At 44.4% G+C, this 27605-nt stretch overlaps 1 protein-coding gene across 7 annotated transcripts in view; it reads right to left on the bottom strand.

Annotated features, from left to right (window-relative positions):
* Positions 1–27605, bottom strand: part of sei (seizure) — a 1036232-nt gene that overhangs the window by 140805 nt on the left and 867822 nt on the right. For 3 of the 7 annotated variants that reach the window (XM_069310832.1, XM_069310834.1, XM_069310838.1), the window contains one exon: positions 18799–18831. The exons of the other annotated variants lie outside the window; for them this stretch is intronic. In XM_069310832.1, coding sequence (XP_069166933.1) covers positions 18799–18831 — 33 coding nt within the window. The remainder of the gene's footprint in view (positions 1–18798; positions 18832–27605) is intronic. 7 annotated transcript variants of the gene reach the window in all.

Here is a 27605-nt window from a genome sequence, read left to right as displayed (position 1 = left end):
GTCTCCAAGCGAGCCAAGACCAGGAGCAACAGCAGAACCGGGAAAAAGAGGTAAAGGTAACCCCCATCTCGACCAGTCCTGCTTGAAGGCATTTGCCCTGACAGCCTCACAGTTGGAGAAGGGCGCCACATAATATGGAAGATGCTTCGACCACACAGACGCGAAGAGGTTCACCTCTGGGAGCCCGTACGTCGGGCAGAGCCAACTGAACGGTCGGCGTCGACCGTCCATTCCGTGGACAGGGGAATGAACCGAGACAGGCCACCTGCCAGGACATTGGACACCCCCTGGATGTGAACAGCTAGGAGAGCCAAACCCCAAGAACTCAACAGACGAGTTAACCAAAGCGACCAGCCCCAAAGAGCTAAGGACCACATCGAACACCCCCTTGGTTCAGGCATTGACCCACCGGGAAGCAGTCCAAATGAAGCCTGATCATCAATCCATGAGTGACCTGAACCCTCCAGAGCGACATCCACACTGCTGCGAACTCCCGCACCATGTTATGGGCCCAATGGAAGGACAGAACCCACCGCCCCTAGCCGGCTTGTTGAGCACTGGTCACAAAGCCCCAGCCAAGAGACGACGCGTCCATAAACACATCAAGCGAGGGCTCGGGTAGGTGCCAAGGCACTGAAACCTATAAAACCCGAAAAGGAAGTTGGCAACACAGCAGCCGATGCAAGGCCCCAGAGGCCGAACCCAGCAATCGCTAGAGAGGCAGAAGGGACCTTCCCGAAGGAACCATAACAGCTGACGAAGCTACACCTGACCCGGTGGGTAGACCAAGATGGCAAAGTTCAGGCTGCCACACAAGCCCTTGAGCATCCGCCGGGTGACCCAGGAGCCCCCCAAACAACAAACGAAGGTGGGTCTGCAGCCGAAGCAGAGACGCCAGAGGGAGAGACAAGGAAGCAGTCCGAGAGTCCCCCACAAGACCTAGCCAACACCGAACCTGAGAGGGAACCAGATGGGACTTCTGCCAGTTCACTAGGAACCTGAGCCTGGTGAGCTGGGAAAAAAACCAAACCCCTGACGAGCAGACACACGGACCAGCTGGGTGCCCACACCAACCAGTCGTCAAGGTAGGCCAGGCCTCGAATCCCTAGCAAATGCAGACGGGCCACCACGACCTGGGTAAGGCATGTAAACATGCGAGGTGTAGGATTCAACTCAAAGGGAAAGCAACGAAAATGGTAAGCCTGACGCCCCACAACAAGACCAAGCCACGGCATGATCCCTGGATGAATCGGAATATGCCAATACGATTCCGGGAGGTCCAGGGATACTATCCAAGTGCCCGGCTCCAAGATGACCCGACAGAGCACAAGAGAAGAAGCCTGCTCCACGAGGCTCCCCGAAGGAGAAGGGGATGCCAGCATCACCGCAGGCCATAGGAAATGACCCAAAAAGCCATGAAACCAGGCGTGAGCAAGCAGCGCGAACCCCCTCCCCCCATCGCACCATCAATGGGGCAAACGGCGAAAGGGTGGACACCCCTGCCGGGAACCCGACCGACGAACAGAGCAAGCACCGCGCCAACTAGACAAAGGCAGGACAGAAAGCAGCACCGGCTCCAAACCTGGCACCACCTGCCTACTCCAACTGAAGGAGCCCCGAGCCCTGGCACGACCTCTCCGGGAGGAACCCCCATGAGCCACCCTGGAGAACCAACAAATCCAACATCGGACGACAACTAGCAGAAGCTGCCTGCAGATACAGGTACTGCCCAACTCCAGACTCCGCAATCGGCAAGGGAGAAAAAAGCGACAAAAACCTAAGAACCAGGGGCCCATTCAGATTCCACAGAGGTACGTAGCAAGCATCAAACAGATACTGTACAATGCAACTCACAGGATCGGCATAAACAGCTTCAGCAGGGCAGACGACACATGTACCGCCGAGACCAAGGTACCAGACCCGGGAATGGCCCCAAGTGCCTCCAAATCCTCCGTAAGCCAAGCCGAGGACAACTCGAGGAGAAAAAAGAACTGCAGGACCTTAGCCAATTGGCCACGTGCACGCACGTAATTACCTACGTGTAGTTACAGGATGAGAGTTACGGTCATGGTGTCTCATCTTCCCAGCACTCTGTCATATAACAAGTCATGTAACATACGCAAGTCCTCAGCAACCAGCGAAGTCAAAAGGGAGGGAACCTGCACGTGAAGTTGCACCACACCAACATCCCAAGGAAGGAAACCTGCATATGAAGCTGCACCACACCAACATCCTGAGGAAGGGCAGGGTCGAACAAGCAAGCATCGAGGTGCTCAAACTCGCCCCACAGGAAAACATGGACCACCGTCCCAGCTTAATGTCACTCAAGCGCGCGGGACCATAAGAATATAGGTAACTGAAAAAGGCCTATTGGCCCATACAAGGCAGCTCCTATTTATAACCACCCAATCCCACTTATATACATGTCCAACCCATGTTTGAAACAATCAAGAGACCCCACCTCCACCACATTACGCTGTAAGTGGTTCCACTTACCACAGACTATCTAGCTCATATCTTGTAACTCTAGCCTCAAAACCTTACATTTGTCAGCATTAAACTGCATCTGCCAATCTTTTGACAATTTCAAAACCACATTTAGATAGTCTTGAAGTGATAATGAGTCTTTTTCCATGTTTACTTCCCTCTTGATTTTTGTATCATCGGCAAATTTGCAAATATTGTTGCTCAAACCTGAATCTAAATCATTTATATACATGTTATGAATAACAGAGGTCCTGGGAATGAGCCTTGAGGCACTCCACTTACAACATTTTCCCAGTCTGACTTAACCCTACTTATACTAACTCTTTTGTTTCCTTTGGTATAGCCATGCCCTAATCCAACTTAATACAGCACCCCAATAACATGAGCCTCTTATCTTTTCAATCAGTCTTTCATGTGGCACTGTATCAAAAGCTTTGCTAAATTCATGATACACAACTTCACAAACCTTACTACTATCAACTGCCTCAACTATGCTGGAATAAAATAATAGCATATTTGTTAAACATGAACGGCCATTTGTAAATCCATGTTGTGAATCATTTATTAATTTATGTTTTTCAAGATGAAGACGAATGGTATATGCAATTATTTAATTCGTGTAACTTTCCCACAATAGATGTTAAGCTAATTAGCTGTTAGTTTGATGCAAGTGATCTATCTCCTTTCTTGAAAATTGGAACTACATTAGCAATCTTCCACGATTCTGGCACTCTGCCTGACTCTAATGATTTATTAATTAAATATGGTAGACAATGGCTCGCAAAGCTGCTCTCTGCATTCTTTAAGCACCCTGGCACACACTTCGTCTGGCCCTGGGGATTTGTTTGGCTCGAGTTTCACTATTTGTTTAACCACTTTGATGCACCAAGTTTATTGTGACATTCCCCCTGTGCGCATGAAATCAAGTGTTCCCCCCCAAAAAAAAATGTCTTTGTAAAATGATAAATTCCCTTTCCTGAACATGTCTATGTAAAAATACTGTAAATACCAAATTCCAGTTACTTTGACTGTGGGGACATGGACAAGGTGTGCTGTGACGTCATCACGAGCTGTCACCCATGTGTGAAGCTCCCAGACACGGTCGTCTGGGCCATTCAAGCACCGCGAGTTGCCACAAATATATTTTCAATTATTTGTTTTATGTATTTCCAATGCAGTTTTATTTCTTTTTTTTATCGAATACGTTCATAAAATTCCATGGAACTGTGATACATGTGTCAGTAATGCGCCCACAATAAATGTTTATTGTCGCAAATATTACTTGTTAAAACTTCACTAAAATTACAGTGGTACCTTGGTTTAAGAGTTTAATCCATTCCTGAAGACAGCTCGTATTCCAAAAACTCGTAATCCGAAGCTAATTTCCCCATAAGAAATAATGGGAAATGAATTAACCTATTCCTGACTACCCAAAAACCTCACTTCAAACTAAATTTTATACCTAATTCATCTAAATAAACCTACAAAACTATGTTCAAGTTATTATTTACCCTTGCTGATGAATGCTGTAGGCATATGGAAGATGGTGAGGAGGGGTGAGGAGGAGAGGTGTTACTGTTTGGAAGGGGAGTCCCCTTCTATTATAACATCAGGCAATGAGGACCTCTCTGGGGTGCATTTTCTGGCACGTTTTGCCTGCATACCACTAGATCCTGGTTATGGCTCACTGCTCGATTTTCTCACAACAAATCTGTCCATGGAAGATTGTTTTTCCCTTCTTCGCAAGATGTCTCTGAAGTGAGGCATCACATTGTCATTGAAAAGATTAATGCAACGCCCTACTACAGCTTTCTCTGTGAGAGACTTTTCAATATAAGTTTGCATTTCTTCCCACATCTGACACCACTTCTTAATCTTCAACATCTTAATCTCCACTTCTTCAAGTATTTGTGGTCTTTGTTTTGTGATTGTTCTTATGCCTTTTGGTACTTTAGCACTCATAATGTCCTTTTTCTTGCTAAGTATAGTGCATATCGATGTGGATTTGTTGTACTATCTACAAAGTTCAACAACATGTGTACCATTTCATGCTTCCGAATGATCTTTTGTTTTTCCTCTATTGTCATCCTCACATGCACTTTCTTGCCTTGATCCTTAACACTGGCTTTCTTGGGACCCATGGTGAGATATATAATACCAACTTACCAATGTAGTGAATACCATACCAATGTAGTGAAGATATGGGTGAATTAGGCATAAAATTTACATTGAAGTGAAGTTTTTGGGGAGTCAGGAATGGATTAATTCATTTCCCATTATTTCTTATGGGGAAATTAGCTTCGGTTTATGAACCATCTCCAGGAACGGATTAAATTCGTAAACTGAGGTTTACGGCCTGGTCGACGACCGGGCCGCGGGGACACTAAGCCCCAGAAGCACCTCAAGGTAACCTCAAGGTAAGGAGGTACCCCTGTACAGAGATAAAATATTTATTAAAAATATTAGTCATCTCATCATCATTATCAGTTATCTCACCTGTCTCCATTTTAATGAACCTATCCTCTCCCTAATGTTAGACCGACAGAATGTATGCCACGCCTCCAACAAAAAAACAGGGCAGTCTGCAAGCCAGGACATCTTTGGAACATCATGACGAAGCCAGTGTGGAAACGCAGATCCAAACCTGAACAAAGTAGGATCCATTATGGAGGCATACTCTGGATCGCACAGGAGATAAGCCGCAATGGCGTTCTGCACCACATGGGGAGGGAAGCAGGAAGCTGAAAACCTCTGGAACGACAGGCCCGACGGACCTGAAGGGACATGGAACCGAACCTGGGAAGGGACAGACACCAAATCTTACTCGTACGCGGAGGGGGGGAAAGAAAGCCCCACTCTTTGTAACAATAAACCCCATTCTGAGGGAACAAAAACCCAAGAGGGGTTTAATAGGGTTTAAGACCCCCAAGTCAATCCCTCCCCCACCCTGGAAGCCTCCACAGTAGGCCCCGGGGCCGAGCCATCTTCCAAAACTCCGGCCTCACAAGAAAAGGGTGGAGGAGCTGTAAAAGTAGGAAGGAAGGAAGGAAGGGGGCCCACTGGTCAGACCCAGATGCTTCGGCAGGAGGAACCAGCCGAACATTTCCGTCGCCACCCCAGAAGGGGCATCCACCGAGATTGCCCGAGTCTCGAACCCAACGAAACCCTGCCCCAACTCTGAAATACTCAGACACTTCGGAGCCGGAATTTGGACCAGAAAGACCTTGAGAAGAAGTATAGGTTAGGAATCGTCTCCAAAGAATTTTCAAAGAATTTCTCATCATTGCTATCTAAAATAATTAGAAGAGCCAAAATTAAATACTACAAAGATAAATTTACCCAAACAAAGGGCATGTTAAGAAAACATGGAGCACAATTTCACAAATATTGGGATCAAAGAAGATTTTAAATAACAAACCAATACTCCTGTCCAATAACGATGGTCAGCTTACAGCCTCTGATACTGCTATTGAGTTCAATAGGTTCTTCTCTTCCATTGGGTCATCCCTTGCAAATGATATTCTATCTTCCAGTACTGATGTTCAGGACTATCTTACAGGTAACTGTTCACAGTCTAACGCCTGCAAATTCCACTGATGTTAATGAGATAATCCTTTCCCTTAAAACCAAGTCTAGTGCCCTTGAGGAGATACCAAGTTTAATTTACAAAAAAGCCTCCAGACCTTTAGCCCCTGCTATTGCATTGCTCTTCAACAAGTCACTAGAACTCCAAACCTTTCCAGACATTCTAAAAAAAGCAAGAGTAACCCCTGTCCTCAAATGTGGTGATCTCACAGATGTTAACAACTACAGACCTATATCAATCCTGCCTAACTTGTCAAAAATATCTGAAAAACTAATCTACAAGCAGCTGTACTCTTATCTAGCCAAACACAATAAACTTAGCTCTTGCCAATATGGCTTCAGACCCAAAAAAAGCACTAATGATGCACTTATTAGTATGCTTAACTTGATTCGTGCAGCTCTTGATAAAAAGGAGTTCCCTGTTGGGTTATTTGTGGACCTGCGTAAGGCTTTTGACACTGTCAACCACCAAAACCACCACCTTAAATTACATCATTATGGAGTCAGAGGACACTCCCTGCAATACCTCAAATCTTACCTTACTGACAGGCTCCAGTATGTTTCTGTGAATAATACAATTTCTCCCACCCTACCCATCAACATTGGTGTTCTTCAGGGCAGCATACTTGGCCCTCTCCTCTTTCTCATCTACATTAATGACCTTCCAAATGCCTCCCAACACCTCAAACCAATTCTATTTGCTGACGACACAACCTTCATTTACTCCAGTCCTTGACCCCCTTGCTCTAAATGCCACAGTAAATACTGAGCTAAATAAAGTCCATCTTTGGCTAACTGCCAACAAACTCACCCTTAACATTGACAAAACTTTTTATATTCTGTTTGGCAATAAATCCTCTAATCAAATAAATCTCAAAATAAACAATACCAAAATTTGTAACAAATTAGATGGCAAGTTAATTGGCGTTCTCATTGACCAAAAGCTGAATTTCCAGGGACACATTCTAAGTATATAAAAAAAAAGTTTCCAAAACTGTTGGCATTCTTTCTAAGATCAGATATTATGTACCCCACCCTGCCCTGGTGACTCTCTATTACTCCCTCATCTATCCATATCTCAACTATGGTATTTGTGCTTGGGGTTCTACTACCCAAAATCATTTACGTCCTCTAATTACTCAACACAAAGCTGCTATTAGGACAATATCCAACTCTAGCCCCAGACATCACTCGGTACCCCTACTCAAATCTCTGAATATGTTAGATATTAAGTCACTGCACATTCTCTCATGTGTATTATACATATATAAAATGCTGAACTGTAATGCCAATCCTGACCTCAAAAGCTTCATTGAAGGTTGTAACAGAACCCATGAGCACACCAGAAATAAATACAGTTTTGATACTTCAAGAGTACAACTTAATCAAACTAGAAATGCTCTACAAATCAAGGGACCCAGAATGAGGAATGACCTTCCCAACCATGTTAAAGACTACCTCTCTCAACCAGTTTAAGATAAAAACGAAGCACTACCTAATAAATTCCCTGTAACCTACCTTACCCCTCTGTTGGCAACCCATGTCTGCTTTTTTTTTTTTTTTTTTTTTTTATTCAACGCTGTTTGTCTGTAATTGTCTGTAATAATTTGTAATTGTATTTGTGTTGCTTTTTCAGCCATGTTCCCCCCTCTTTCATCTCTATTTTTATTTGTTCTCAACACATTTTATTCTTTATACCCATTAGTATTAAGCTTTAGTCAATGTTTTTTCCTGCCCAAAACGCTTTGCGTAATAGTGGCTTTAGGCATTGTATGTACTAGCTCTATCTATTAATCCAACAAACTTTGTAAAATCTCTTGTATGTATGTACCTTATCAAAATAAACATTTATTTATTTATTTATTTATTTATAAGTAAACTGGTATGGTACCCAAAGACCATAGTGGTCACCAGTAAACATGGAAAGTCGTGCAGATGACGCACCTCCCTCACCAAAATGGCGGCTCCCAACCTATTCCTATTGCTGTTTATACCCTCTATACACACGTTACATATAAGTATCTACATTTGTATTCACCATAGCGAACCACTAAGCTGGTACGGTGAGTGCAGTCAATAAAAGGTGGCCACACACTGTCAGAAGACAACGCCACCACCCTCCCTCCCACAGCATTACTCCTCCCTCCATGCAGCACAGCGCTAAATATCACCACAATCCTGCTATTATCAGAACTCTAGTCAGTTTTATCACAGTCAGGGGTCTTCTGTAATAATATCATCGCTACATAATAGCATGAACAAGTATATTATGGCATTTTTAGGTAATGCTGTGGTCACAAGCTGAACAGCAGTGCTGTGAGCTCATGCTGCATGCATCAGGCTTGGTAGCTCACTCAATACTGAGGCCCCTAACACCTGGGAATTTGGCCCATGATTTAAAAAAAAAAATGGAGTCTGTTTACAAGAGCCCTGATGAAGGTGTGGTGAACCCCGTGTATCCGCGGGCCGTTTAAATCTTGTGTAGTACTCCAAAGCATCATATGATGCGATGCACAATTTTCTGCAAGTCGGTCAAAGCATCATATGATGCAATGCGCAATTTTCTGCAAGTCGGTCAAAGCATCATATGATGCGATGCGCAATTTAAGGGTTAAACTAGAATCATTCTGACTTGCTGGCCGACCATGGCGATGAATGGTGGTTCGCGCAGTGTTTCTCCCATGGACATTTCCGATCCCTTTGAGGGTTTGCAGGACCTGTTGTCCCTTAAAATGCATTCTGGTCACAACGTTCTCCTGGTCTTGGAGGGGGGATCCCGAGGGTGTTTTTCTGGACAGTAAACATCATAGTAAGGCTAATAGATTGGAGGCAAAATGTCGCTTGCGTCCTGCAGTGCCTTGTGATCCCCTGCAACCTCTGTCTCCACACCCTCCACTCCCTCCCGGTCGGACAAGTTCTCCTAGCCTATGTACGTTCATCATCGCCTTTGATGCTGATAAGCCCGCTGATCGGAGCGTTTTTGGAAATAGTAGGGCATGAATCAAGGCACGAACAGCTTTTCTATCAAACTGTTCCTGAGCTCTTTAAGATCATGGTGAACAATTTCAGGCCAAATAAACGCAGGAACTTGATTGCAGTAGACCACACTTCCTCCGGGGACTTTTTGGACATTACTGATATCTGTGGTTACAAGGGCCATTGTTATACGACTCTGATACGCCTCATATTGCACCGTTTGGTACGATATGTGGTCTGGCATGTTGTTGACGTTAGTGCAAACGACATCAAGGCACAACTGCAGGATGCTGACATTCTGGTCTATGGTGTTAGGAAATTTATGCATCGGATTGATGGTGACCTGTGTGACACAGGCACTTCCTCCTTACTTTTCTTGACTCCCCTCCCCCCTGATCGGGTTTGGATTAATGGCTTTCTCCATAAATTGGAGGTGTATGTCCTCCATCCTACTCAGTGCTTTCATTGTAAGGGTTTCTACCATACCTCCCTTGGCTGTACCAATGAAGTTCGTTTTGGCAAATGCTCTGGTTCCCATTTCACTCGTGACTGTGAGACCGACAAGCTCTGTTGCCCCAACTGTGGTGGTGATCATGCCATTACTTTCAAGCAGTGTCCTTCCTACGTTGCAGCACTCACTAAGGCTCTTCCCATCATCACTCCACTCTCCAGTCATGCTTTGCCTCATCCTGCCCCAGTTCTTAGTCACCCGCTGCCTCCTTTGCTTTTGCCTGATGTGTTTGTTACTGACGTTCCTCTTGCCCCTGAGGCTTCTTCTCTCCCGCCTGCCATTCAAGTGAGTCCCGATCTTGTTGACGCTATTGTCATTCATGTTGTCGATGACTAGTCGGTGCTGGTCTGCCTCGTCACTAAATTCTTTCCGCAGTCCGTCCTTCCCATTCCTGAAGCTGACCCGTCGCTCCTCTCCTCCGCTTCTTCTACGGTTGACATCCATCCTCCTGCAGCTGCCTCTGCAATTTCCAGTGCGTTTGAATCGATGTTGGACTATGCCCTTCGGAACTCTTTGGCGAGCCTTCCCTGTGTCTCTCCCCAGGCTGCCTTGCCACACATCTCTGCCCCCGGTACTAAGCGGAAGCAAACCTCCGTCGTCCCGATTTCTAAGCGCCCCTGCCATCTTGCCTGATGGGCCTCCTACTTTGTGTTCTCCCACAACTTGTCCTCTCACCCTTCCTAGGTATTCCTCCCGTTTTCCTGCTGGCACTTCTCTGGAGTCCAATGTGTTAGCATCCCAGTCGTGAGGCTCCAGATGCCGTCAACGTGCCTTGCCCTGTCCTAATCTCGCCTGTCCTGTCTAGACTTTCTCTACCCTTCTACACATTTGCTCCTTATACCTTCCTCTGCTTGCACCCCCCCCTTCCTTTCTCCTGTCTGCTTTGCAATTGCCTCCTTCACGTCCTTCTTCCCCTCCCCCCCGCCCTTCGTGTCTTGCCTTTCCCTCGCTTTCTTTACTGCTGCAATGCTTTGCATTCGCCTTCAGTTCTCATTATTCCTATCCTGACTCCCTTTCCTCTTATTTTGCCTTTATCCTCGCCCACCTTGACGGCGTTGTTATCTTCTTGATGCGGGCACGTCGTGACCGTTGATGTTGTTGTTGTGCATTGTCATATACGCATCTTTCTACATTCCCACTCATGAATTCATTGAGAGGATATACCTTCATGCAAACTGCATGTATTGCGAAAAAGAATCATCATCATTCATTGCAGAGACCTCAAGGCAACAAACTGCACTTGACTCAGGGTTGTAGGTGTCACTGACCCAAAAGGCAGCACAACGAAGGCAGAAAGAATGATCATCTGGTAGCAAAGAGCACCCTTCAATTCCCAAATCTTTGTGGGAGATCCGTTTGATTCTCTCTCTTTGAGAAAGAGATAGCAGACAAATGTAAAACAGAACCAGGCCTATTCCATAAATTAATCAACAGCAAATTGCAGGTAAAGGATGGTATTCAGAGGTTGAAAATGGGAAACAGATTCACAGAAAATTGAAAAAAAAGTGTGAAACATTAAACAAAAATTCCAGAGTGTGTTTGTGCAAAATGAAATCTTCCGAGACCCAGATAAAATAAAATATCTAGTGAACAACATAAAGCACATAGAGGTGTCTAGAGACGAAGTGGAAAAAATGCTCAGGGAGCTAAGTTCCTAGGCCTATACATAGACAAGAGACTCGACTCCAGCACCCACATACAACACACAGCTAAAAAAAAAAAGAGTTACAAAAACAGGCGGTATACTTTCTAAAATCAGATATTATGCTCCAAACACTGCTCTTCTCTCATTATACTATGTGCTAATCTCTCTCTATCTTACATACAGTATCTGCATGGGGTTCACCCACTGCAAACTATCTCAAGCCCATCATCACCCAGCAAAAATCTGCTATCAGTTCAATAACAAACTCTGTTCTCAGACAACACACAGTTCCTCTGCTTAAATCCCTAAACATACTAAACAAACTCACTCCACACATTCTCTTGCGCCATTTACTTTGAACAAAACTTTGTTCTTAAATGCAAATCCTGATTTGAAACTCTTCCTTGATAGATGTAATAGAACCCATAATTACCACACCAGAAATAAATATCTCTTTGATATACCCAGAGTCTAACTAAATATGTGTAAACACTATGCAAATAAAGGGACCAAGTCTATGGAACTCACTCCTTAAAGAATTAAAAAGTTGTCCAACCTATGTCTTATTCAAAAGTAAAACCAAAAAGTACCTAATTTCATCCTCATAGTTTCCTACCTATTGCTTCAAACTCGCACTGTATCTTATGCTTCCCACTTCCCCCCAATGTATATGTGCCTAAGACAATCAATTTCACAATTGTAATTACTGCTATCATCTTATATTTTGGTTGTTATGTTGAACATAAATTTTACTACAATGTACCTAGAAATAATCCTCAAATTATACTGCAATGTACCTGTTGATAATCCTCAAATTTTACTCTAATGTACCAATTAATTTTCTCCAAATTTTATTACAATTTAATCATTAACATTCATCAAATTTTGCAAGAAATTACCTACTTAAAATTATCTGTTAGATTATGGATTTGCCTGAAACACTGTGTGTGTTAGTAGCTTTACAAGAATGTAAAAACATCAATCCTATGTACTCTTGTAAATCAAATGTATCTTCTTGTATATAAACAAACACATAAATAAATAAATAAATAAATAAGTAACAACAAAGCAGTTGCCCAGATGGAGTTTCACCATGGGTTCTGAGAGAATGTGTACCTGAACTCAGCATTCCATTTAAACTGATTTTTCAGGCATCTCTGTGTGCAGGAGTCCTAGCAGATGTGTGGAAAAAGGCTAACATAGTTCCAATCTACAAAAGTGGCAGCAGGAAGTACTGGAAGTATTGTGGTGTACTGGAAGAAGTCCTATTTAGTTCCCTCTTAGGTTCAGACTGGGCTGGATCTTGTGTGCGACTCTCGAACCGCTTCCTTGTCTCTCATCCTGGTGGTGTTGCTGCAGCTGCGGTCCCGCTTACGACTGTTTTCGGAGGGTACCCGGGTCACATGTCGGTTGTTTGGACATCGGTGCAGGAGCCTGATCTTGGCTGTGCTGGTCTAACCATCGGGTCGGATCTGCCTTCGGCGGATCTTCTGGTTTTTTCGGGGACGTTCCTTCCGCCACTTTCGTGATTGCTGTATTCGGATCTCGGGAGCCTTGTGTCTGCTGTTGCATTGCCGGCATCCTCTGAGGATTTTTTGGGATTCTATGCCCAGACAACTTTCCGAGCCCTCGCTCGATGTGTTCATGGATGCCTTGTCTCTCAACTCTCGGCTGGGGTTTTATGACCAGTGCTCACTAGGCTGGCCAGAGTCAGTGGGGTCCGTCCTTCCGTTGGGCTCACAGCAGGAGTTCATGGTGATGTGGCATTCACTTCAGAGGGTTCGTGTTGCTCGTGGAGCATGATCCGGCGCCATTCAGACTACTCTGAATCCTTGGCTCTTTGGGGCGGGTCGCTTCAGGTGACTCATTTGCAGAGTTTTTGGGGTTTGGCTCTCCTGGCGGTTCACGTTCATGGGGTGTCAAACATCTTGGCGGATGGCCTGTCTCGGTTCATTCCCGTATCCATGGAATGGATGGTCAGCACAGATTCATTCAGTTGGCTCTGCCGAACGTATAAGCACCTGGAGGTGGACCTCTTCGCATCGACTTGGTCAAAGCGTCTTCCAGTGTATGTGGCGCTCTTCCTGGACTGCGAGGCCGATGGGGTCGATGCCTTTCGGCTGGACTGGTCGAGTTGGGGTTACCTGTACCTCTTCCTACCAGTTAAGTTGTTGCCCCGGGTCTTGGTTAGCTTAGAGACTTCCCAGGGATGAGTAGTCCTGTTGGCTCTTTGATGGCCAGCCCACCCTGGTTTCAGGCTCTTCTTGCTCGATGTCCGAACCCGAGGGTCTTCCCGCGGCTCTGCCTTTTTCAGCAGGTCGGTCCATTCTGGTACATGACTAGTTCGATCTTCTCTGCTTCTCGCGTCTGGTCTTTCTGAAGTGGGTTTATCATCACTTGTATGGTGATCAGGTGGCTTAGTTGGTGTCCCACCTGCAAGTTTCTTCTCGACGGCAGAATGTAATTTCCTGGCGGTCTTTTCAGCACTTGTCTCTTTGTAGATTGTCTTCGATGTCTGATCGGATTGTTTTGTCCTTTCTCTCTTGGTTATTTCAGGACCGTCTTCTTATGCCAGATACTGCTGCTTTGTTTCGGGTGGTGTTGGCGGAGCTGCTGCAGTTTGCATTTGGGATGGATGTCACTTCTGCTCCATTCCACAAGCTTACAAGCTTTCTTGGGTGTCGTTTTCACCTCCGGCCTGCTCATGCGCCACCTGAGCTGCTCTGGTCGTTGCACCGGGTGCTCTCTTCTCCCTTCTCCTCGGTTTGGGGTGGCTCCCTCGGTTCAGGAATGTTTTTCTAAGGCTCTTTTCTTGTTGGTATTGGTCTCTGGGGGTTAGGTCAGAGAGTGTCATGCTCTCCTCTGCCGCAGGGTTTTTTATCTATCAGTCCTGGTGGTCTTTTCTTAGTTTGCAGCGGTCTCCTTTTCTGGCAAAGTATGAGTCTGCTGCTTTCCGAAGGAATCCTTGAGTTGTTGAAGCTTGGTTGGTTCGACCGGGGGTGCATCATGTTTTTTGTCTGCGGCTCTTCGCCGTTATTTGTGTGTTATGGCCTCTGTGGCAGAGGACGTGCTTTGGGTTAACCCAGTTTCCATTCTTCCCTATTCCAGGGTGCGGGTAACCCAGGTTGTTCGCAAGATTATTCGGTCCAGGTAGCTTGCGGTCTTTCCCCGTGCCCACGCCGTTCGTAAGTTCGACGTTCGGCTGCTGTTTTGGTAATGTCCTTGCCTATCTTTTGGTCACGGGGTTATTGGAGGTTGAATAGGATCCAGGCTGCACGTTACCTTGTTAATGTTCCTAGTCCTTTTCGAGCATATATAGCCTTGGGTCGCAGGTTGTGGCCTGTTGTCTCGACTTTGAGTTGAAGAGTGAGTGACAACCGCCTCCCGGGCGAGCCCCTTTTTCTTCTTATCTTTGATTAGGTAGCTCCAGGGAGCCAAAGGTGCTCTCCAGAGAAAACCAGCATTGAATGTAATGAAATGCCATTTTCTGGGTGAGACCCGGAGGCTCTCCGGCATCCCTTCCTCTCTCCGATTGGTGTTTTTTTGTGTTTTTTGATACTCGGCCTCTGAACTGAGGAGAGTTGCCGGCATGGAGGGCTGGGACCCCCTGTCCACCTCCCAGGTGGACGGGGGGTCCACCATCCGCACTATATGCACAGACAGATGCGCAGCGGTTGTGGCGACATGTTTGTTTCCTTGTTTTTAATTGGGGAGTCCTGTTCGCTAGTACGGCTTTTGGTTTGCAATATTTGACCAGCAGTAGTTTGTTTTGAAATTCCTACCTTTCTGGGTGCCTGACCTGGTAGATGGCAGACAAAGACTGCTTGCAATGACATGGGGGTGTCTTTAGGCCATAGCTCCTTGTGCCTCTCTTGAGGGGGCCAGGTTCTGGCTCTGGTCCTCAGTAGGCTTAGAACTCCTTCAATTGACTGTTGCCATGGACTAATATATACACATCAGCCCAGTATAGCTCCAGAGAGCCTCTGGGTCTCACCCAGAAAATGACGTTTCATTACATTCAATGCTGGGTTTTTTGTTTCACTCAAAAACAGTGTTTTTGTGGAACACACAAAAATTTGTGTTGCCCACCCACTTTGGGTGGGCAACACAAAGATTTTGATCATCATAAACATCATAAACCAACAAAAACACACACAAAACACACAAAATTATGTATAACAAGACAACACTTGTTATACATAAACAAAGTACAGTACATCAATCTTATTCCACATTACAAGGATACATACATACAATGAATAATATGTACAACACAAAGGTATGGGATACATGTTTCAAGTTTCAAGCAAAGCAGCTATATAGCTGCCAAATAAATGGTAGTGTCAGCCTGGAACGTACAATATTTCAAATCAGAATGTCAGTGAATATATTGGTGGTGATGGTGTTGGTGACAGTGGTGGTGATGGTGTTGGTGACAGTGGTGGTGGTAGTAGTAGTGACAGTGGTGGTGGTAGTGACAGTGGTGGTGGTAATGGTGACAGTGGTGAAGGAGAGACTATAGGTAATGATGGTCAATTAAAGTCTAAATAGATTAATTATCAAATAAAAAATCCAGCGTTGAATGTAATGAAGCACCATTTTCTGGGCGAGACCCAGAGGCTTCCCGGAGCTATCCAGGCTGATATGAAATATATTAAACGAAGGCATCAGTTAGTGTGGATGGAGTTCATAGGCCTACCGGGGACCACAAGCCAGAACCTGGCCCCCCTCAAAGAGGTACAAGGAGCAATGGCCTACAGAAGAGCACATGTGATTTGGAGCATTCTATGTCTGCCATCGACCAGGTCAGGCACCCAGAAAGGTAAGCATCCCAAAACAAACCCCTATTCTGGTTAAAACTACTACTGAAAGTCAAACAAGTGGACAACTCCTTAAAGAAAAACAAGCAAACGTGCACGACGTCACCACTTGCCACGCTGCCATCTGCGCAGCTCCCCTCTCCCCAAGAGGAGAAGGGGAAGTCTCTGACTCCCTGCACTGGACACCCATACCTTCAGTTCTGAGGCTGGATGTCAAAACACGCAAAAAGCCATCGACCAGAGAGTGTGATGCTGGGGAGCCTCGGGGTCTCACCCAGAAAATGGCGTTTCATACACTCAATGCTGGTTTTCTGGAGAGCCCCCCTTCAGGTCTTTGGAGCTATCTACCCAAAGACAAGGACAAAATAGGGACAAACCTGGGAGGTGGAAACCACACACATCCGAAACCCGAAAGCAAGACTACTGGAAACACCAAATGACCCTGCGGACGACCCGGGAGACCTGAACCCTGGAACAGGGACGAAGGGAACCTGGGCAACCCACAGTGCATCTATGGCGACAGAGACTGTGGCACGTGGGCAATGGCAGAGAGCCCCAACCGGACACAAGAAATCAACCAAGCATCAACAACCCCAGGGACCCCTCTGGAATACAGCTGTCCCAACCTAACCAAAAAAGAAGAGACAGCTGCAAATGAACAAACCGATAACCAGAACCAAAAGGAGCAGAAACCTCTGAGAAACAATCCTGAACCGAAGGTGTCACATCAAACCAAGGGAGAGAGAGATAAAAGCACCTTGTTCAAAGACCAGGATGGAGGTGAAAACGCCTGAGACAGCTCGCAAAATGATGCAGAAGGAACATCAAAACCAAAAGCAAGCCATAGCGGCTTTGCCAGCGCCGCACTATATGAACAAACAGTATGCGGCATAAACCGACAGTCCTGAACAGCCACGAGAGAAAGCATAAGACCACCTCAACAAAAAGAGCAGTATACCTACGAAGAGACAAAAGGAAAAAGGAAGGACTGCCAGTAAACCACATACTGCTGCTGAGATGAAGCACGTAGGTGGGACACCACCAACAAAGCCACCTGATTATCAAACAAATGGCGATTGACTCGAGTCAAAAGTACCAGACATGAAGACTCAAGGAGAAGACCGAACCAATCACATAATGGACAGAACCAATCATCTGAAAGAGGCGGAGCCAAGGAAAAACCGCTAGGAAGAGACAAGGCAAGCACAAGCAAGCAGCACCTGAACCAAGGCTGGGCCCTCCGAGAACTCAGCAGACGTGACACCCGAAGCAACCATCCCCAAAGAGCCAAGGAACGGACCGAGAGTCCCACACAAGACCCAACCCAGTCCGAACCTGAGAGGGAACCAGATGAGAATTCCAGGAACCAGGAACCAGAACCCGGCGAGCTGGGAAGAACCAAATCCCTGGCGAACAGACACGTGGACTGGCTGGGAGCCCAGACCAGCCATATGCCCGTGGGGATTCCCAGGGTCCTGAGACGGAACTTACACTCAGGAAAGCCCAGGCAAAGTACTGCTAACCGGCACCCAAGTCTACCAACAAACTTTCTAGAAGCTGAACCCCTGGGATGTGTCCACTCACAGGGGCCTAGCAGGGGATACCACCCAGAACACATAGAGAGAAACCTAAGGTGTAGATAGGGGGCAACGAACCAAAGGCAGACCCCCACCAGGCAGGAAAACAAAACAAAAGAAAACCCCGCAAGAAGACAACGTACCCAGGCAGAACAGAGCCGGCTGCCATTATAGGGGACAACTAGCTGTGCAGTACCCCATGCCCTTACCAGTGCAAACTACCTCTTACCCTAAGGTAAACAAGAAAGGAGGAAAACCCCCCAGCACATTCAGGGCAGTCAATTACCTAACAGCAAAAGACCAACAGAGGTAGGTAGACCCCAAAGTGACTTGTGGAAGATAACCCCAAGCCCCAAGGGCAGAACTTACAGGGCACCTAGGGGAAGGTGACCCTAGGTGCATGCAGCCCGAGTACTTGCAAAATTACTCCTGGCTCGCACACCACCAGAGAAGACCTGCCCCACACCACAAGGCACAGGAGCCAAAGCCACAGCGACCAATACCATTCACATCAGCCGAGGCACTGAAGGTGTGGGTTGCCGGTGCGAGGGGTCTGGGACTCCACCTTTCCCCTCCCGGGGGAAATGGTGATTTCATGCTCGTTTGCTTGTTTTTCTTTGGGAGCTGTCCACTCATTTGACTTTCAGAAATGGTTTCAACCAGAATAGGGGGTTTGTTTTCGGATGCTTACCTTTCTGGGTGCCTGACCCGATCAATGGTAGATATAGAGTGCTCCAAATCAAATGTCCTATTCTATAGCCCATTGCTCCTCGCGCCTCTCTGAGGAGGCCAGGTTCTGGCTCGTGGTCCCCGGTAGGTCAATGAACTCCATTCATACTGTCTGATGCCAAAGTCTAATATATTACATATCGGCCTGGATAGCTCCGGGGAGCTGAAGGGGCTTCCCCCCCCCAGAAAAATGTCAATACTGTAAGTTCTTGGGTATGCTACTAACAGATGCAAGTACATGATAAACTGGTAAGTAAGTAAAGGTGAAATATGGGTTGCAAAGAGACATAGCAACCAGAACAAATTAATTATTGGAAAAGGGTAAGAAGGGAAGATATAAGGAGTTTACAAAGAGAACACAGTAAAATGACAGTGTCAGAGTGAAGAGGAAATCATTAGTCACTGCAATGAATGGAACAAGAGGGGGCAGTGGGCTAAGGGTCACTCCTACCGAGAAGATCTGCTTACCATAACCTGGGGATATATCCGTTGACCCAGCCGCTGAGGTAAGGAATTAACTCAGATTTAGACTAAAACTTTAAAAAGACCTATTATTCAGCACATCATGCTACACACCATGATCTAGCTAACTGGCCTAATAATTATTGTCATATAAGCATTTAAATTACAAAAATGCAATTAGTAAAAAGGTGTTCACCTTTCCGATTAAATCTGATTAATAGTTTTATCATATATTTATGTCTCCCCCATAACTGGCTACAAGAAAATACTTTTATAACAGAATTGTACTGCCTCAGTTCATAAAATGTCTTTAACTATATTCCATTCTTTTGCAACTAGAATTTCTTGGCAAATTTGTATAATTAATGCCATGCCTCATTAACTGTTTATTCAATAATGAACATTTATGATAGAAACACACAAGTGCAGGTAGTCGTATTAGAATTCAGCTGATTTTTTTCATCAGTAAATTAACTATTAAAGGAGACACAGGGAACAGAAAAGCTATTTTTAAACAATTAAGTGTGAACTTAAATAATACAATGAGAATTAAGTACATAACCAGCGTTGAATATAATGGCTCCCTGAAGCTAGTAAATGATAGTGAGCCATACAACTAAGTCTCATCAGTCGCAGAGTTCTATTGGCTTACCAGGGACAATGAGCCAGAACCTGGCTCCTCCTCACAGAGGTGCAAAAGGAGGTGACACATATATTAATTTAATCATGTCTGCTACTACCAAGGAAGGCACCCAAAAAGTCAGTGAAACAAAACAAATGACTGCTGGATTCAAACAAAACAGCAGCTTTGAGAACCATCTCAAGAACTCTGCAAAATATGTAGACAACCGATCGATAATTCACAAAACTAGTGCCAGCTCATCCATCCCACTTTCCCAACTTATTTGGGGGTTGGATGGAAGCAGCTCATGGTCAGCTAGCTGCTCCACCCTCAGTTCTATGAAGACAACAACAATACCGACAACCTAGAGAGAGAGGGAGGGAGGGAGCCACCATACGGGTTCAACCAGAAAAAGGCACTTCATTACATTCAATGCTGGTTTTCTGTGGAAGTCCCTTGTGGTTTTCCTGCAGCTTACCATGGAGAAGGAATGCTTACCATGGTCCTGCAGCTTACCATGGTCCGGATAATCGAGTGGAGACAGTAGTGATCATATTACCTCTTTTTCTTCTGTCTTATAGTTTTGGCACATTTAATGCTTCTAACCTCTCCTCGTAGCTCTAACCCTTCAGTTCTGGGAGCCACTTAGTAGCATGTCTTTGCACCTTTCCCAGTTTGTTGATGTGCTTCTTAATTAAGATATAGACACCACACAATCACTGCATATTCTTGCCTAATTTGGCCTAACAAAAGTTGAACAATTTCTTTAGTATTTCCCCATCCAAGTATTTAAAAGTAATTCTGAAGTTAAAAAGCGTAGCATAGCCTCCTCGCACAACGTTGTTTATGTGGTCCTCAGCTGATAGTTTTCTATCTAGAACCACCCTTAGATCTCTTTCTTTATCAGAATTCTTTAAAGATTTCTTACATAAAAGGGAAAGATCGACCTTTGAGGATTACCCTAAACGGTGCCAAACAGATGGAAGAAGTACTAAGGAATGCTAGAAAATTACAAAGTGATGAGGTAGGGAAAGTATGGTCGTTAAGACGAGATCTTTCAAAGGAAGACAGAGAAGCTGAAAATGAACCTCGCCGAGCCAAAACGTTTAAATGAAAACAGGAATGCAGAAGAAATCAATTCTTTTTTCTACAAAGTGATAGGGGGTAGGCAAACTAGTAAAGTGGTACATAAAGGCAAACCAACAAAAGGATTAGAGAGACGGGGAGTGAAGAATAAGGAGAGGGGGAACAAGTTCCTGAAAATTGCATACACCAACATAGATGGAGTGAGATCAAAGATACTGGAGTTAAGTGATGTAATACAGATGCAGACACCTGACATTGTTGCACTCACGGAGACAAAACTTCAAGATGATATTTCAAATTAGGTCATATTTCCAAGAGGCTACTCGGTCTGGAGATGGGATAGAAAAATTAGGAAAGGCAGTGGCATTGCTGTGCTGGTGAAACAACACCTAAAAGTAAAGGAAATAATAATTGCCAATCCACGAGAAGTTGACATAATAGTACTAGAGATATGCAATCAGGATTATAAACTAACGATCATAAATGCATATAGTCCACCGTCAAGTAACACATGGACAAAGGAGGAGCTAGATAATAAACGAGAGGGTCTTATAACAATAATGAGAGAAATTATAGTCAGAGCTGATAAAGATAGATCACGACTGTTGGTAGTCGGCGACTTCAACTTAAAATCCATATACTGGGAGGCATATGAAGCTAGAACGGAGGACTTTTGGACTTGTAGATTCGTAAACCTCATCCTGGAAACATTCATGTTTCAATATGTTAAACAAGCTACGAGGACGAGGGAAGGGGATGTTCCCTCCAAGCTGGATTTGATATTTACCAGGAAAGAGGTAGAGATATATTTGAGATTCATTACCTCCCTCCCTTAGGTAGAAGTGACCATGTCTTATTTGGAATAAAGTATGCTATGCGTTATAATTTAGAAAAAAGTGAGGTTGAAGCAGTTGAAAAGCCTGATTTCAGGAGAGGTCATTATGGAGAACTCAGACATTTCTTTATTGGAAAGACTTGCTGTTAGGACATGAAGTACATGAGATTTATGTCAAGTTTTGTGAAGTATATGATAAAGGCACAAAAAAATTTATTCCAAAGCAGAGATGCAGAACTAGGAAACAGGATTAGTTCGACAGAAATTGCAAAAGGGCCAGAGACCAAAAAGATACAAAAATGGAATCAATATAGGATGAGGCCAAACCCCCAAACATACCAGCGATACAAAGAGGCAAGAAACAACTAAACGGCAGTGAGGAGAGAGGCAGAAAGAAATTTTGAAACGGGGATTGCGGACAAATGTAAAACAACCAGGTCTATTCTATAAATTCATAAACAACAAATTGCAAGTAAAGGATAATATTCAGAGGTTGAAAATGGGAAATAGGTTCACAGAAAATGTACAGGAAATGTGTGAAACATTAAACAAAAAGTTCCAAAGTGTGTTTGTACAAAATGAAATCTTCAGGGAACCAGACACAATAAGAATTCCAGAGAACAGCATAGAGCACATAGAGGTTTCTAGAGATGAAGTGGAGAAAATGCTAAAGGAGTTAAGTATGAACAAAGCAGTTGGTCCAGATGGAGTTTCACCATGGGTTCTGAGAGAATGTGCACCTGAGCTCAGCATTCCACTTCAACTGATTTTTCAGGCATCCCTGTGTAAAAAGAGTTGTAGCTGATGTGTGGAAAAAGGCTAACATCGTCCCAATCTACAAAAATGGCAGCAGGGAAGAGAAGACCCCCTCAATTATAGACCTGTATCATTGACAAGTGTAAAAGTCAAAATATTGGAAAAAATAATTAAAACTAAATGGGTAGAACACCTAAAGAAAAACTATATAATATCAGACAGTATGGCTTTCAATCTGGATCTTGGAAGAAGATCCAGATCGAAGATCTGGATCTTCTTCCATCAATGAACATCAATGGTGCATGAACTGAACCTTATGATACTCCACTTGTGACGTTTCTCCAGTCCAATACATTGCCTCTGATTACTGCCCTCATTTTTCTATCAGTCAGAAAATTTTTCATCCATGTTAGAAGTTTACCTGTCACCCCCTCCAATTTTTTCCAGTTTCCAGAACAACCTCTTATGTGGAACTCTGTTGAAAGCCTTTTTTAGGTCCAAATAGATGCAGTCAACCCAACAATCTCTTTCCTGTAAAATGTCTGTGGCTCGATCATAGAAACCGAGTAAATTCGATACACAGGATCTTCCAGATCGAAAACCATACTGTCTGGTTGATACCTGGTTGATGGGGTTCTGGGAGTTCTTCTACTCCCCAAGCCTGGCCCGAGGCCAGACTTGACTTGTGAGAGTTTGGTCCACCAGGCTGTTGCTTGGAGCGGCCCGCAGGCCCACATACCCACCACAGCCCAGTTGGCCCGGCACTCCTTGAAGGAAACAATCTAGTTTCCTCTTGATGTCCACGGTTGTTCCTGTAATATTTCTGATGCTCGCTGGTAGGACGTTGAACAACCGTGGACCTCTCATGTTCATAGTGTTCTCTGATTGTGCCCATGGCACCTCTGCTCCTCACTGATTCTATTCTGCATTTTCTTCCATGTCGTTCACTCCAGTATGTTGATATTTTACTGTGCAGATTTGGGACCTGTCCCTCCAGTATTTTCCATGTGTATATTATTTGGTATCTCTCTCTCGTCTCCTTTCTAGTGAGTACATTTGGAGAGCTTTGAGACGATCCCAATAATTAAGGTGCTTTATCTCTTCTATGCGTGTCGTATATGTTCTCTGTACTCCCTCAATTTCAGCAATCTCTCCTGCTCTGAAGGGGGGTCTGTTTGATATTATATAATTTCTTTCTAGGTGTTCTACCCATTTATTTTTTATTATTTTTTCCAATATTTTGAATATTACACTTGTCAATGATACAGGTCTATAACTGAGGGGCTCTTCCATGCTGCCACTTTTGTAGATTGGAACTATGTTAGCCTTTTTCCACCTATCTGGTATGACTCCTGTACACAGGGATGTCTCAAAAATCAGCTGAAGTGGAATGCTGAGCTCAGGTGCACATTCTCTCAGAACATATGGTGAAACTCTACACACAGAGATCACACCAACGTGATGCATCAAATGAACAAATCCACAAGGGCCGTGATGAGGATTCGAACCTGCGTCCGGGAGCATCCCAGACACTGCCTTAATCGACTGAGCTACGACACGGTAAAAGAGTTGAAACCGAAGTTCTACTGAACTTCCTTGATCCCGTAGCCTCTCTGAGGCACAAACCTGGATTTTACACAACTTCTCCCTCTTCGCCCTTACATCATTACACACACAGATCACACTAATGTGATGCATCAAATGAACAAATCCACAAGGGCCATGACGAGGATTCGAACCTGCGTCCAGGAGCATCCCAGACACTGCCTTAATCAACCGAGCTACGAATCGGGCCGTGATGAGGATTCGTCACGGCCCGATTCGTAGCTCAGTCGATTAAGGCAGTGTCTGGGATGCTCCTGGATGCAGGTTGGAATCCTCATCACGGCCCTTGTGGATTTGTTCATATGGTGAAACTCCATCTGGGCCAACTGCTTTGTTCTTACTTAGCTCCAGGAGCATTTGTTTCACTTCATCTCTAGACACCTCTATACGCTCTATGCTGTTCTCTGGAATTCTTATTGTGTCTGGTTCTCTGAAGATTAATTTTTTACAAACACTTTGTAAAGAACTTTGTAAAGGACTTTGTAAACACTTTGGAACTTTTCGTTTAATGTTTCACACATTTCCTTTTCATTTTCCATACATCTGACCCCCATTTTCAACCTCTGAATATTATCCTTTATCTGCAGCTTACTTTTAATGAATTTACAGAAAAAGGCTGGATCTGATTTACATTTGTCTGCTATACCATTCTCAAAGTTCCTCTCTGCCTCTCTCCTTACTGACATGTAGTTGTTTCTTGAATCTTTGTATCATTGGTATGTTTGAGGGTTTGGTCTCTTTCTATAATGGTTGAGACCAAAGCTTGTCTCTTTTGATCTCTGGCCCCTCACGCAATTTCTGTTGAACCAACCCAGTTTCCTAGGTCTGCATGTCTGTTTTGGTATGAATGTTTGTGTGCCTTCATCATATATTTTGCCAAATTTGACATACATCTCATTTACTTCATTGCCTAGCAACAAGTCTGTCCAATTATTCCCATGAAAAATTTTTCTAAGTTCCCCATAGTGTCCTCTCTTGAAATTGAGTTTAACAACTGTTTCACTGTCCCTATTCTCTACTAGATTATATCACATACCATATTTAATGTCCAAGAGGACGTGATCACTCATTCCCATTGGAGGAAGGTACTGGATGTTAAATACCTCGTCTTCTTAACTGGTGAATATTAGATCCAGTACTGACGGAACATCCCCTTCCCTCATTCTTGTGGCCTGCTTGACGTGTTGATACAAGAATGTCTGCAGATGGAAAATGTCTTGGAGATGAGGTTTATAATCCTGCCTGTCCAAATGTCCTCTGTTCTTGCCTCGTAGGCCTCCCAGTCTATTGCCTTAAAGTTGAAGTTCCCCAGTACAGTGGTACCTCGGAATACGAGTGTCCCTGAATACGAGTTTTTCGGAATACGAGCAGGATTTGTTCAGAAAATGTGCCTCGGAAGGCGAGGGTTACCTCGGAACACGAGTTCGTTGATATGCGTACAGGCTGACCTAGCGCGTGGTGGTACGGCGATCATCGCCCCTCCGCCCCTCAGTTTACCAGAGCCTCGCGCCCAGTGACTATCCCACATCAATTCTTCACCCGGATTTTCAGTGTTTTGTTGGATTTTTGGTCATTTGACTATAAAAGTTGTTATTATATATCTCACCATGGGTTCCAAGAAAGCCAGTGGTAAGGATCAAGGCAAGAAAGCCCATGTGAGGATGACAATAGAAGAGAAACAGGAGATCATTCGGAAGCATGAAAATGGTACACGTATTATTGAACTTTGTGGGCAGTACAACAAAGCCACGTCAACAATATGCACTATACTTAAGAAGAAAAATGAGATTACGATATTTGCTAAAGTGGCAAAAGGCGTAAGAACAATGACGAAACAAAGACCACAAATACTTTAAGAAGTGGAATAGGTGTTATTAATTTGGATACACGACAAGGAATTAATGGGGGATAGTGTTTCGGAGGCCATCATTTGTGAGAAAGCCAGGGTATTGCATGAAGACCTTGTAAAGAAAACCCCTGGAACGAGTGATGCAGATACGAAAGAGTTTAAGGTAAGCAGGGGGCTGGTTTGAAAAATTTAGAAAAAGAAGTGGTATCCGTAGTGTTGCGAGGCATGGGGAGGCAGCCAGATCAGACAAACCAGCCGCTGAACGATTTATTGAAGAATTTAAAGAGTTTGCAGATGCTGAGGGATACCTACCGCAAGAAGTGTTTATGACAAAACAGGACTGTTTTGGAAAAGATAGCCTAAGAGGACATACATTACCGAGGAGGAAAAATCCTTGCCCGGACACAAGCCTATGGAAGATAGATTTACGCTTGTGCTGTGTTCAAACGCGAGTGGCGATTTGAAAATTAAACCTTTGCTAGTATATCATTCTGAAAATCCAAGGGTTTTCAAACAGTATAAAGTGCAGAAAACCCAAATGTGTGTGATGTGGAAGTCTAATAAAAAAGCATGGGTGACTAGGATTATTTTTTCGGAGTGGGTGAATGAAGTACTGTGCCCTGCTATAGAAAAATATCTGCAGGAGAAACATTTGCCACTCAAGGCCCTGCTTCTCCTCGACAATGCTCCTGCTCATCCTCCAGGATTGGAAGATGAATTGATGCACAGATACAGTAAATTTCTCACAATAAAGTTCCTTCCTCCTAACACCACTCCTCTAATTCAACCTATGGACCAGAAAATCATAGCGAATTTTAAGAAACTGTATGAAAGGGCACTTTTCCAGAAATGTTTTGAAGTGACTGAAGCTACAAACCTCACCCTCAAAGAGTTCTGGATACACCATTTTAACATTTGTAGTGCTTTAAAACTCATTGACAAAGCCTGGCAAGAAGTGACTCAAAGAACCCTGATCTCTGGCTGGAGAAATTTGTGGCCTGAATGTGTGACAGAACTAGACTTTGAGGGGTTTGAGCCTGTAAATGATGCACCTATTGTTGAGGAAATCGTTACTCTGGGCTGGCAAATGGGCTTGGAATTGGATGGTGATCATGTGGAGGAGTTGGTGGAAGAACACAACGAAGAACTGACCACCAAAGAACTCCAAGCCCTTCAAAACGATTCTTCGCGGCGGGGGATCGTATTCCAGGGACCTGCCCGAAACGCTACGCGTACTAGTGGCTGTACAAGAATGAAACAACTTGTATATATCTTAAAAAAAAAAAAAAAAAAGAAAAAAAAAAAAGAAAAGGGAACAGCAAGACGACCCAGTTGATGATTCTCCAGTGGAGGAGGATGAGGCAGTAGTGAATGTTCCTCCTGCAGAAATCAAGGTGTGTAAGATGTGGGAAGAGATTCAAACTTTTATTGAAAAGACTCACCCAGAGAAAGCTGTAGTAGGCCGCCGTTGCCTTAATCTTTTCAATGACAATGTGATGCCTTACTACAGAGACAGCTTGCAAAGAAGGGAAAAACAAGCTTCCATGACAGATTTGGTGTGATAAAATTGAGCAGCGAGCCACAACCAGGACCTAGTGGTACTCAGGCAAAACGTGCCAGGGAGTGCACACCAGAAAGGTCCTCACTGCCTGATGTGATAATGGAAGGGGACTCCCCTTCCAAACAGTAACACCTCTCCTCATCCCCCCCCTTCCCTCCTCACCATCTTCCATACGCCTACAGCATTCAACAACAAGGGTAAGTAGTAACTTGAACATAGTTTTGTAGGTTTATTTAGATGAATTAGGTATAAAATTTAGTTTGAAGTGGGGTTTTTGGGTAGTCAGGAACGGATTAATTCATTCCCATTATTTCTTATGGGGAAATTAGCTTCGGAATATGAGTTTTCGGAATACGAGTCTCCAGGAACAGATTAAACTCTTAAACCGAGGTATCACTGTACCATTAATCGGGATTGATCTTTGTCACCTCTTACCATAATCTCTCTCAAGACCAATATGAGGCCCTCTCGTTTGTCATCTAGCAACCCGTTCTCACAC

The sequence above is a fragment of the Procambarus clarkii genome, chromosome 68 (assembly GCF_040958095.1).
Source record: "Procambarus clarkii isolate CNS0578487 chromosome 68, FALCON_Pclarkii_2.0, whole genome shotgun sequence".
NCBI classification, from domain to species: Eukaryota; Metazoa; Arthropoda; class Malacostraca; order Decapoda; family Cambaridae; genus Procambarus; species Procambarus clarkii.
Note: the sequence above shows the minus strand (reverse complement) of the source record. Positions and strands in the feature narration are given on the sequence as shown.